The 13153-nt window shown below is 38.2% G+C and overlaps 1 protein-coding gene across 4 annotated transcripts in view; it reads right to left on the bottom strand.

Moving 5' to 3' along the window:
* SBF2 (SET binding factor 2) overlaps positions 1 to 13153 on the bottom strand; it is a 544097-nt gene that overhangs the window by 62311 nt on the left and 468633 nt on the right. For all 4 annotated transcript variants that reach the window (XM_062196513.1, XM_062196514.1, XM_062196516.1 and 1 more), the window contains one exon: positions 11424 to 11622. In XM_062196513.1, the coding sequence (XP_062052497.1) occupies positions 11424 to 11622 (199 nt within the window). The remainder of the gene's footprint in view (positions 1 to 11423; positions 11623 to 13153) is intronic.

Genomic DNA, 13153 nt, shown 5'->3' with positions numbered 1-13153 from the left:
TTTAAAACAACACATCTATAATTCTTTAAGAATGGCAGGGTTGAACCTAATAGTAACATTAAGACAACCTTCTTTCTTTTTTAAAGATTTATTTATTTATTTGAAAGTCAGAGTTAGAGTTAGAGAGAGAGAGAACGAGGGAGAGGGATCTTCCATGCACTGGTTCATTCTCCAGATGGCTGCAACTGTCTGCTGCTTGGGGCTGGGCCAGACTGAAGCCAGGAGCCAGGAGCGTCTTCCAGGTCTCCCAAGTGGGTGCAAGGGCCCAAGCAGTTGAGTCATCTTCCATTTCTTTTCCCAGGCCATTAGCAGGGAGTTAGATCATCAGTGGAGCAACCAGGACTCAAAGCTGGGGCCCATATGGGATGCTGGTGCCAGAGGCAGCAGCTTTACCTGCTATGCCATAATGCCAGCTCCAGACAATTTCTAAAGTATGTACAAGGATTGAATTAAGATGGCAGAGTAGGAAGGAAGCTTGCTGCTCTAGTCTAGTGAAGTAACACCTTGACACTAGGGACTCCATTTTGGAGCACCTGAGACTCCATCTTGAGAAAGCACCCTCCCCGCCCACAGTGAGACTTTGGTCTGAAATTATGATACACTCGGACAATAGCAGTACACTACATCACACATGGCAAACTGCATCACACTTGACAAAGCACAGAAACCCCCAGCATGATCGCTCAAGCTTGGAGGCAGACAGGCTACACTTGGGTTAATGATAAAAACATAATTTGCCTATGTTCTACATATCATTTAAACCAATACCTGGATTAATGTCAATATTATAATTGAAATTGCTAAGATTGTAACTAGTATTGTTAAGATTATAATTGACTAGTTTCACATAGGTTTTAGCTTGACCCTGGTAACCATGTATTCCCCTCCCGATTTTGTGGTTTTTGTCTTTACAAACCGTGTTGCTTTGGGCTTCGGGGTTGAGAGTTCATTAGGGCATGAGCCCACTCTCCAGCAATAGCAATAAAGGACTGTCAAATTTTATCAATGTGTGGTGCTCCATTATTTGCACTTGCTCAGGTATAACATTTTGGAGGCCCCAGCGAGATCCAGAGACCACCTCTGGGAAGATCTCGCTCTAATCCTTCCAGGTTGGTGCTCTGGCCATAGGGAAGTACCCCCTGATGATGTCTCAAGGCCCTGTGTACTGATTCACTGACCTGGGAGGCTCAATTTGACCTCTTCACTGACCAATTGGCCTCAGGTCCTCTGGTAAGTTGACTCTTGTTTTCTGGTGGAGCCTTCTGGGTACTGGAGGTCTAACGAGATGCCAATCCAGTCTCCATTCTGGAGAGTTGGTCTGATTAAAGAAATGCCTTTCCTGGATATACTGGTTTCTGTTCCTGTTTTGTGGCCACTTTCTGATGCACTGTCTACATTCATAATCCCACGAGGTAAATTTTTTGTCCCTATCCTGCCTGTCTCCTTTATTCCTTTGTCTTTGGAGTCTCTCTGTCCCTTCCATTGAGCATGGGCTCTGCTCAGTCTAAGGGGACACCTTTTCAGTGTATGTTAAAAAATTTCTCTCTTTTAAATCTAGAAAGACTACTGCCTTAAAAATTGCCTTGTAACGTGGCAAAGTTTTGTGGCTTGTGTTTTTATAAATCTGGATGAAAAATAACAATGGGTGATCAGCTCTGATGTGGATTTTTCAATCTTTGGTTTATGTCAGTGATTTCTAGCTGGAGTTTTATAAAAAGACTAAAATTTCATGTAAATGTAATTTTGACCTTAATTCAGTTAAAGATATAATATAATATAAACATTGTAAGTCACTAGGTGTAACTGCTAAATATAAATTGGGTAAAGGTAAATGAGATAAATGTGTCTAACAAAAATGTTTTCATAAGAGTCCATATATAAAAAATAATTCAAGACTAGTTAAAAAGTAACAAAGATTAAAATTTGATATGTTATCTTATTTTAAAAAATGTCAATTTACAGATTTTAAAGGATTATTTCAATATAAATCAAGAAATCAGCAGATAAAAAGGGGTCACAAGTATAAAACTGTTCTTGGTAAGGAAGGTTAAGGAAGAGGTTTAAAAAACAGGTTTGGGGCCGGCACTGTGGTGCAGTGGGTTGACGCCCTGGCCTGAAGCGCTGGCATGCCATGTGGGCGCCAGTTCTAGTCCCGGCTGCTTTTCTTTCCATCCAGCTCTCTGCTATGGCCTGGGAAAGCAGAAGATGGCCCAAGTCATTGGGCCCCTGCACCCATGTGGGAGACCTGGAAGAAGCTCTTGGCTCTTGGGATTGGATTGGTGCAGCTCCAGCCATTATGGCCAATTGGGGCGTGAACCAGTGGATGGAAGACCTCTCTCTCTCTCTCTCTCTCTGCCTCTCCTCTCTCTGTGTAATCTGATTTTCAAATAAATAAATGAATCTTTTTTAAAAAATAGAAAACAGATTTAAGTTGTAGAAAGACATTAAAAAAACAAGTTTAAGTTGTAAAAGGTGTAAGAAAGTCACAAAAGGTAATGAAAAACTTTCTGAATACAAAAGCTATTAATTAAAATCTGATTCTCTTAAAACAATGAGGTTTTATAATATATATATTAGTAAATATTTTAAAATAATCTTTAAAATCTATTAAAATAATATCTCCTTTTAATAGTTTTTATTTAATTGATGACTCCGGCAGTTTTCTAACTGGATCCAGTAAGCTCTCCTCTCTTTCCTAGTTCTGACTCTGCTAAAATTGTTCCAAGTTATGGGATGATTCCATGTGCTAACATATTAAGGATTTCATTTCCCATTTTAGTGACAAAGAAACATCAACTTTGTATCCTATTGGTGTCCTCTGTCTCTCCTTAAATTCTGATTGCTTAAAAACAGCTGTGTTTTTATTAAAAGAATTATGGTTTGGCTAAATATATGCTCATTCTAAAACATTTAAATGATCACTTTGTAACACTAATAAAATCTGGTCTATATCAATGCTCCTCATAAAAATGTCCAAAAGCTACAAAAGTCTAATAATTTTGTTGTGTTGTTAGTCACAATGGTTGTCTTAACAAAAAAAAAAAAAAAAAAAAAAAAAAGGTCCAGAGCACTAAAAAGGGATACATGTTTAATAAAATCTTACAAGTACTTTTTTTTTTTGATGAGCAACACTCTGTGCCTCCTGCTTTTTCCTTTTTTCCTTCCTTCCTTCCTTCCTTCCCTCCCTCCCTCCCTCCCTCCCTCTCTCCCTCCCTCCTTTCTCTCTCTCTCTCTCTCTTTCTTTCTTTCTTTCTTTGATACATAGAGTTAGACAGCGAGAGACTGAGAGACAGAGAGAAAGGTCTTCCTTCCGTTGGTTTACTCCCCAAATGGCTGCTACGGCCGGAACTACGCCAATCTGAAGCTAGGAGCCAGGTGCTTCCTCCTGGTCTCTGATGCAGGTACAGGAGTCCAAGCACTTGGGCCATCCTCCACTGCCTTCCCGGGCCACAGCAGAGAGCTGGACTGGAAGAGGAGCAAACGGGACTAGAACCCGGCGCCCATATGCGATGCTGGCGCCGCAGGCAGAGGATTAACCAAGTGAGCCATGGCGCCGGCCCCTACAGGTACTTTCTAAAATACTGTGTGGAGTAAACAAGTGACTCTTCTTGTTGGTTAATAAGTTTTATAATTTTAACCATGGCTATTTAAAGCCTTTTGTCATTCGCAGTTTTGTATTTTCCTCTAAACACTAAAAATCAGATTTACTGCTCATAAAAATTAAAACATTGTTGGTTCTGTGTTTAAATGTGTCCTCTTTTAGGTTTCAAAGGATTTCTTTTTCCTACCTTTATTATATTCAGTACTTTGATATGGCTCTACAAATAGATAAAGTCAAAGTTTAACAAGTTCCATCTAAAAAAAATATGGTTAATTCAGGTTACTAAAAACAAAAAGCAATCTAATTAATTGGTAATTTAAACAGTTAAAGATCTTAAAAAGCTGTTATTAAGGCTGTTTTATTATTCTATTCTGTAATGTATGTTATGTGTTATATGTGTACATATTATATGTCTAGTATATGTTTGTTAAGAGCTCTTTTAATTGACTTATAAGATTGCTCATAAATTTAAGCTACTTAGTCAATTCAAAATACATTTTTGGTTCACATAATCTAAATAAACCTCTGTATCAGGTGTCATCTGGGGAGTGAACCAGTGGATGGAAGACCTCTCTCTCTACCTCTCTCTGTAACTCTGTCTTTCAAATAAATAAAATAAATCTTAAAAAAATATTATAATTGATATTAGTTTCACATAGGTTTTAGGTCAGCTTGACCCCAGTAACCATGTATTCCTCCCTGATCCTAGCAACCATGTATTTCCCTTCTGGTTTTGTGGTTTGTGCCTGTATAAACCCTGTTGCTTTGGACTTCGGGGTCAAGAGTCTTTAGGGTATAAGCCCAATCTCTGCCACCTGCAATAAAGGACCATCAAATTTTATCAATGCGTGATACTCCTTTGTTTGCACTAGCTCAGGTACAACAATAGGAGAAGATAGTTTTAAAAAAAGTGGAGAGAGTACAGTCTCAGGGAAGAGCTAGGGCGAAAACAGCAGAAGAAACTGCATGCAAATTGGAGGGACACAGTGGAGGGCGAGGACACACACAACTCAGACCCCAGTAAGGGAGAGCCTCCACACCAGTGTTGGAGAGTGAGGTGAGATCAGACTACAGCAGCCCAAGCCACTGGCAAAAAAGCTGCAGGAAGTGCTTAGAGGGAATCCAGCTTGGAGCCCATGGGGGACAGTGTGCCAATGAGTAGAATGAGTAGAAAAAACAAAACGGGGAGCACACTTTCTCTCTCCCTGATCACATTGCAATGGCATCCTGTAACAAGCTGATAGAGGGCAGGCGCCATTTTGGACATACGTAACAGCTGCGCTAGCTCGTGTCCATGCCCAGCAACCAGCCAAGCAGAGACTCCTGGGGCTGGTGGGAACAGACAGGGGGCTGCGTGCTCGTGAATGTGGGAATCCTTTGTTGTGTACTGGGACTGTGGAAACACTGAGGCTGTGTAGGAGGACTTAGGGTGTGGCTGGGACATTGGGCAGTCACTGAGGGAGGCTCCACATGATCAGTGCTCCCTGGTTACCTGGCAAGTGACATTGCTGGGGAATTTGAGCTTACAATGACGATTGCACAGAGCCTTTTTGTGGTTCTTGTGGCAGAGTGGACAAATAATATACCCACTGGGGCTAGCATCCAGGCACTGGGCTTCTTTGAGGAGAGGAACTCAGCTGAGTCTACACCAACAGACAAGAACAAACCTCTCCTCTGATTAAAAAAAAAAAGAGGAGATTCATTGCACCAAACTTGGGTGTGTTACCTCAGACATGTCCTTCACCCTGGAGCACAGAACAGAACTCCTTGGCCACAGCCACCACATGCCTCTAGGTATTCCCTGAAAGCAGACACTCCACTAATCTACTCATAGTCCAAAGATAAAAACTACCATAGTGGAAAAAAACAAAGAAACCACCACAAATGCCAAATCACAAATGCACCAATTCAAGAAACAAGAATAAGGAAAACAACATAATGCCCCCAAAAGAACAAAACACTTTAATACTAGATTGTGAAGATGATGAGATTGAAGAAATGCCAGAGATAGAGAAATGCCAGAAATGGAATTCAAAAAATTGATCATAGGATTACTTAGAGGTAATCAGAAGCAAACGTACGAACTAATGAAATACTTAATGACATGAAAGAAAATTTCTTCCACAAAATTGAACTCTTAAAGAGAAATCAAAATGAAATCTTGGAAATGAAGAATTCAATAGAACAAATAAAAAAATGCAGTGGAAAGTCTTGACAACAGAATCGGTGAAACAGAAGAAAGAATATCCGACTTAGAAGACAAAGCATAGGAAATTATACAGTCAGACCAAACACAAGAAGAAGAAATTAGAAAACTAAAAAAATACTGTTGGGAGTCTATAGGATACTATCAAATGACCCAACATACGGGTTCTAGGAGTTCCTGAAGGCTTGGAAAGAGAGAAAGGATCAGAAGATCTTTTTAGTGAAATAATAACAGAAAATTTCCCCAATTTGGAAAAAGAAAAGGGACATCCAAGTACAGGAAGCACACAGAACTCCTAATAGACATGACCAGAGAAGATTTTCACCATGACACATTGTAATCAAACTCTGCACAGTAAAATATAAATACAAGATTCTAAAATGTGCATAGGAGAAATGTTAGATTACTTTCAAAGGATCTCCAATTAGACTCACAGTGTAATTCTCATCAGAAACCCTACAGGCTAGGAGAGAATGGCAAGATATAGTCCAAGTCTTAAGAGAAAAAAAATGTCAACCAAGAATACTATACCCTACAAAGCTCTCATTTATGAACAAAGGTGAAAGAAAGACCTTCCATGACAAACAGAAATTAAAAGAATTTGTCCCCACCAGTCTAGCCCTGCAAAAGATGCTTAAGGATGTGCTACACACAGAAACACAGAAACATGGTCATCACCACAAAAGAAGGAAAAGGAAGGAAATCTCTCAGTAAAGGTACAAAGGAAATCCAAAGTAAACAATAGGAATATTTATGGAAATATGGCAGGGCAAAGTCGTTATTTATCAATAGTCACCTTGAATGTAAATGGCCTCAACTCTCCAGTTAAAAGACACAGACTGGATGAATGGATTTAAAAACAAAAGCCATCTGTTTGCTGCCTACCAATAAATATATCTCACCAACAAAGATGCATGCAGACTGAAAGTCAAAGGATGGAAAGGGTATTCTGTGCTAACAGAAACCAAAAAAGAGCCAATGTAACCATCCTAATCTTAGAAAAAATAGATTTCGACACAAAAACTGTTAAAAGAGACAAAGAAGGGCACTATGTAATGATTAAGGGATCAGTTTAATAGGAAGATATAACTATTATAAACGTACATGCACTGAATTACAGGGCACCTGGCTATTTAAAAGAAGTGTTAAGGGATATAAAGGGAGACATAGATTCATAGTAATGGGGGACTTCAATACCCCACTTTCAGCAATGGACAGATCAACCAGCAAGGAAACAGCAGAGTTAATCGATACTATAAATCAAATGGACCTAACATATATCTACAAAACTTTTCATCCTACAGTTGCAGAATAAACATTCTTCTCAGCAGTGCATGGAACTTTCTCTAGGATTGACTACATGCTAGGCCATAAAGCAAGTCCCAACAAATTAAAAAAAAATCAAAATCATACCATGTACCTTCTCAGACCACAATGGAATGAAGCTACAAATCAGCAACTCAGGAATCTCTAGAACATATGCAAATACACAAAGACTGAACAACATGCTCCTGAATGAACAGTGTGTCATAGAATAAATCAAAAGAGAAATCAAAAATTTCTGAAAACAAATGAAGACAATACAACATATCCAAAATTATGGGATACAGCAAAAGCATTGTTAAGAGAAAAGTTTATAGCAATTGGTGCCCACATTAAGAAATTGGAAACGCACCAAATAAATGAAAAACAACAAAAAACAAACCCAAAACTAGTAGGAGAAAAGAAATAATTAAAATTAGAGAAAAAATAAACAAAATTGAAAACAAAAATACAAAAGATCAGCAAAATGAAGAGCTGGTTTTTTGAAAAAATAAACAAAATTGACAAGGCATTGGCTCAACATACCAAAAAAAAAAAAAAGACCCAAATCAATAAAATTAGAGATGAAAAGGAAATATAACAACAGATACCTCAAAAATAAAAAGAATCATCAGAAATTACTACAAAGAGCTGTATGCCAACAAATTGGGAAACCTAGAAGAAATGGATAGATTCGTGGACATGTACAACCTATCTAAATTGAGCCATGAAGACATAGAAAACCTTAACAGACCCATTACAAAGACGGAAACTGAATCATTAATAAAGTCTTCCAACAAAGAAAAGCCTGGGACCAAATGGCTTCAGTGCTGAATTCTACCAGACATTTAAAAGAACAACTAACTGCCAATTCTTCTCAAGATATTCAAAACAATTGAAAGGGAGGGAATCCTCTCAAATTCTTTCTATGAATCCAGCATTACCTTAATTCCTAAACCTAGGAAAGATACAACAGAGAAAGAGAACTATAGATCAATTTCCTTGATAAGCCTAGATGTAAAATTCCTCAACAAAATTCTAGCCAATTGAATCCAAAAGCACATCAAAAAGACCATTCACCTGGACAAAGTGGGATTTATCCTTGGTATGCAGAGATGCTTCAACATTTGCAAATCAATCAATGTGATACATCACATTATCAAACTTAAGAACAAACACCATATGATTATCTCAATAAATGCAGAGAAAGCATTTGATAAAATACAACACCCTTTCATGACGAAAACTCTGAGCAAATTGAGTATAGAAAGAACATTCTTCAACAGCATCAAGGCAAACCCATGGCTAGCAAACTATTGAATGAGGAAAAGTTGGAAACATTCCCACTGAGATCCAGAACCAGACAAGGATGCCAACTTTCACCACTGCTATTCAATATAGTCTTGGAAGTTTTAGCCAGAGCCATTAGGCAAGAAAAAGAAATCAAAGGAATACAAATTGGGAAAGAGGAAATCAAACTATCTATTTGCAGATGACATGATTCTATATATAGGAGATTCAAAAGACTCCACTAAGAGACTATTGGAACTCACAGAAGAGTTGGTAAAGTAGCCAGATATAAAATCAATACACAAAAATCAGCAGCCTTTGTATACACAGACAATGCCACAGCTGAGAAAGAACTTTTTTTTTAAAGATTTATTTATTTATTTGAAAGTCAGAGTTACACAGAGAGAGAAGGAGAGGCAGAGAAAGAGAGAGAGAGAGAGAGAGAGAGAGAGAATGAATCTTCCATTCACTGGAAATTTAACCAAGGGAAATGAAATCAGCAAATACTAGGCTAATCCTCCGCCTTGCGGCGCCGGCACACCGGGTTCTAATCCCGGTCGGGGCACCGATCCTGTCCCGGTTGCCCCTCTTCCAGGCCAGCTCTCTGCTGTGGCCAGGGAGTGCAGTGGAGGATGGCCCAGGTCCTTGGGCCCTGCACCCCATGGGAGACCAGGGAAAGCACCTGGCTCCTGCCATCGGATCAGCGCAGTGCGCCGGCCGCAGTGCGCCTACTGCGGCGGCCATTGGAGGGTGAACCAACGGCAAAAGGAAGACCTTTCTCTCTGTCTCTCTCTCTCACTGTCCACTCTGCCTGTCAAAAAAAAAAAAAGTTATCTGCACCCCCATGTTTATTTCAGCTCAATTCACAATAGTTAAGACATGGAATCAACCTAAATACTTATCAAGGAAGACTAGATAAAGAAATTATGGGATATGTGCAACAAAATGGATGCCTCTGGATAATATCATGCTTAGTGAAATAAGCCATGAGTTATTAATAATAATAAATAAGCCATAAGTTACAAATGAGTTCCAAAGGGACAAATACCATATGTTCTCCCTGATCTGTGATAACTAATAGAGCACCTAAAAGTGAAATTGATACTTTGAGAAGCAATGATTTGAATAATCCTTGTCTTGATTGTCGAGGAACAGTTGTTATTTCTTTTCTCCAATCTATTTGTTGAACTCTTTACTTAACATAGAATTAATCATATGTATATAAAGTCAATTGAAAATAGATCTCAGTAAAAAATAATAGTGTGAATAAGAGAGGTAAGAGGAAGTCTGCAACTGTAAAGCTGTAAAGTCCTGCATATATTCCTACAAATTTACTTCTAAGGGTACAGCTTAAAAACTTGCCATAGGACCCCAAATCCCATTAAACTGGGTGGTAAAAATACCATCTTAAAGTGTTAAAGTGAGCATATTAAGTGTTAAGGTGATCATATAGATAGGATTAGGTGTTAAAATGTTTATATAAATAAGATCAAGGGTTGGTAATAATAATAGAATTAAAAAGGAGAGAATGTTCCAATATGGGAAGCAGTCCACAGAGCAGACTCATAGAATGATAATCACTTTAAATAGAACTCTGGTCTCAGAATGAGCCCTTAAGGCATTCTGATCTGGTTGAAAAGCCCATGAGAGCATTTCAGGCACAGAAAGCCACGACACTGTGGCAAACAAATAACTTTCATGAAGGATCTCTGTGAACAAGATCCCAGTGGAAAGAAGGGGCCATCAAAGAAGGATGTACTTTTCTCTGAAGGGAGGAGAGAACTTCCACTTTGCTTATGGCCTTGTCTAAATACTGACAGAGACTGGGGATTCCATAGCCTTGGCAGCTTATGTCAAGAACCGTGGGTGATCACTGACACCATACATAAGAGTGTTAATTGTTAAATTAACAACAGGAATCATTGTGCACTTCCCATGCAGGACTTTGTCCTCAATGAGTTGTATTATGAGAATTAACTATAAAATTTGTTCTCAAACATTTGTGTGTGTGCCAATTGTTGAAATCTTTACTTAGTATAGAGTTGGTCTTCTGTTTGTAAAGTTAATTGAAAATGAATCTTAATGGAGAATGGGACTGGGATTGGGAGGGCGGGCATGGTGGGAAGAATCACTATATTCCTAAAGTTGTACTTATTAAATAAAAGGTTTCTTTGGAGAAAAAAAAAACACCAAAGTATGTACAAGGCTTCCAAATTATAGTGTGCTATTTAATCAAAGCAGGGATTTATAAATGCAAAGACAGCAACTTATCTGGAAATCAAAGTGACTAAACTTGTACTTGGCAGAAATTTGGTTCTAGAAAATATATATTTACATAGGTTAAGCATGAAACAGGATTTAACATTTGAAAAACAGTAAGAGATGACAAGGATAAAAAAGAAAATGAGTTCATGTAGTTTCTTTAAGCAATATTCCTTTGAAAATATTCTAATTAGACAATAAAAGAAAGCCTTGCCTATACCTGGACCTGTAAATTATAGCCAGTGGGCCCAAACTGGCTATACTCATTCATTTCCTCACTGTCTATACATTGCTTCTGGGGAAGAGTTAAGTAGTTTCAACAAGAGACCCATGGCTCACATACGGAAAATATTTACTATCTGGCCTTCTACAGAAAAAGTGTGTGGACCTCTGGCCTTTAAGCATAGTTTCACCTTGCCCATCAGCTTGGGTAATTGCTATTCTTACTGTATGTTCCCTGTAGGCATGCTAGTAAAAGGGCAAAGTGGGAAGAGAAAGGCAACTAAGGGAAATTCATAAAGGGGACAAAGAACTTGGATTTTTTTTGCCTTTTAACTCAACAAGAACACTTTTCAGTGATGTAGCTGTTCTTCTGAGAATGCTGATAAGATCAGCTTGCTCATGCTGTATGCAAGTATCTTAAATAAACATATCCCTGGAGATTTTTATGTGTCTCTAGTTATGGATGTAAACAGCTCACTCAAGACTCAAATGGGAAAAAAGGAAAGAAATTCTCATTTTAGCGCCCCCCAACAGACTTACCTTCGGCATAGTGAATACATCCTGTTGGAGGCAGTGATTCGAAAATACTCTGGTTTAGAACGAGAAGAGCTGCCACTTATGGTTCCCAAACCTAAACGCTGATAATCTCTAAAACAAGCTTTTTCCACTAACTGTTCCATTGTAGACTTCTCTGAGGCTTTCAAGGTGGTGCTTGTGGGAAGTTCACTCTCATCTGAAACTGATGACAGAGACAGGTTTTGAAGAAGCGATCAAAATAACAGGTTAAAAACTTTTAAAAAAAGGATCCTCAAAGAGGGGTTTATATTAGGGCTTTTGATTGTTATGTATGTCATAAAATAAATCATATAACATCAATGAAGAACCATATTCAAATAAACAGAAAGCAGTAATAGGAGATGAAATATCAGTAATAACTAAAACTCTCATTTAAATGATTTCAAAAACAATATAATTTTGAATTAATCATCCAAATTTTCTGTTTCAATCAAGCTTGCTCATTTATGCCAGATGACAGTTATCTTTATTTAGGACCTTATAAAAATACCCACACTTGGTCAGAGCTAACCTATTGGTAACGTTTATCTTTAATATGATCATTATACAAACTTATCACCCAGGTTTCAGCTTATTTTTCAGAGCATAAACTTTTATTAGTAATTTCTAGATTAATCAGAAGTCACCAGAAGGAAAAAAAATCTTTTCTTAGAGCAATATAAATTACAGTCTTTTTCTTGGAAATATTTCTGCTGAAGGAAGTGGTATTCATGGGAAATTCCCTCACAGTTTTGCAATCACAGGTTACAGACTCCCTGAATATTTTAGATGTGGAAGAATTTACTCAATAATCAAATATTTCAGGGAGTATTTAAAAAAATGAAATTCCTAGTTTGTACTGTGTGTTCTAATTTAAAAGAAATTCCAGGTTGGTAAATGTCCTAATTTACTTTCCTATTTATTTTTAAGGTGATAGAAGTCAAATCAAATCAAGCTTTTGAAGTTTTTGGACACGTACTCAAATTAATATGCAAGGGAAAGCTATAGTTTTCTCCCATCAAAAGAAAAAGAACAATCTAACATGTATCCCTACAAATATAAAACTGTGTTTTAACTTGTGAACTTTGCAATACAATGTAATCAGATACCAGTCAGCATTTCATTTTCAGAGGAGCAGAGAATATTACACAATTTGATCTCTTAGAGGAACAACTATCATAGAATACTAGTTTTTGTCCTGTGAAATCATCAAAGCTTTGAACTTGAAGAGTCAACAGTGATGGGTAGCACTGGTACTTGTATGGTTTTACACAGGACTGAGAAGGCTAGGATTCCAACATATGGTCACTTCAGCACGTAATGGTGGATCTTCTCGGCCCCCAAATACAAGCTTGTATGCACACATTCTTATACAGGGCATGCGTACTTACATTCAGTCACTGAGGTTCTTTGTCCTACCAAACTGAGCTGGAGGCTTTGTAGCCAGTCTGCTCCTTAAAGGTGATTTTTTTTTTTTCCTAAAATGTTGTAAGTAGTAGCAGTTGCTGCCTCTAAGATCCTGAGAAGGAAGAGTAGAAGGGCACTCTGCTTCCCATTAGTTCTCATTCTCTGTGGTGCTACTTACATAGCACACTCAATACTGGGGTTAAGAATAGGTAACTATCATTCAAGAACACACTTTGTGGCTGGCGCCGCGGCTCAGTAGGCTAATCCTCCGCCTTGCGGCGCCGGCACACGGGGTTCTAGTCCCGGTC

The sequence above is a fragment of the Lepus europaeus genome, chromosome 7 (genome assembly GCF_033115175.1).
Source record: "Lepus europaeus isolate LE1 chromosome 7, mLepTim1.pri, whole genome shotgun sequence".
In the NCBI taxonomy this organism is placed as follows: Eukaryota; Metazoa; Chordata; class Mammalia; order Lagomorpha; family Leporidae; genus Lepus; species Lepus europaeus.
This window is presented reverse-complemented; position numbering and strand designations above follow the sequence as displayed.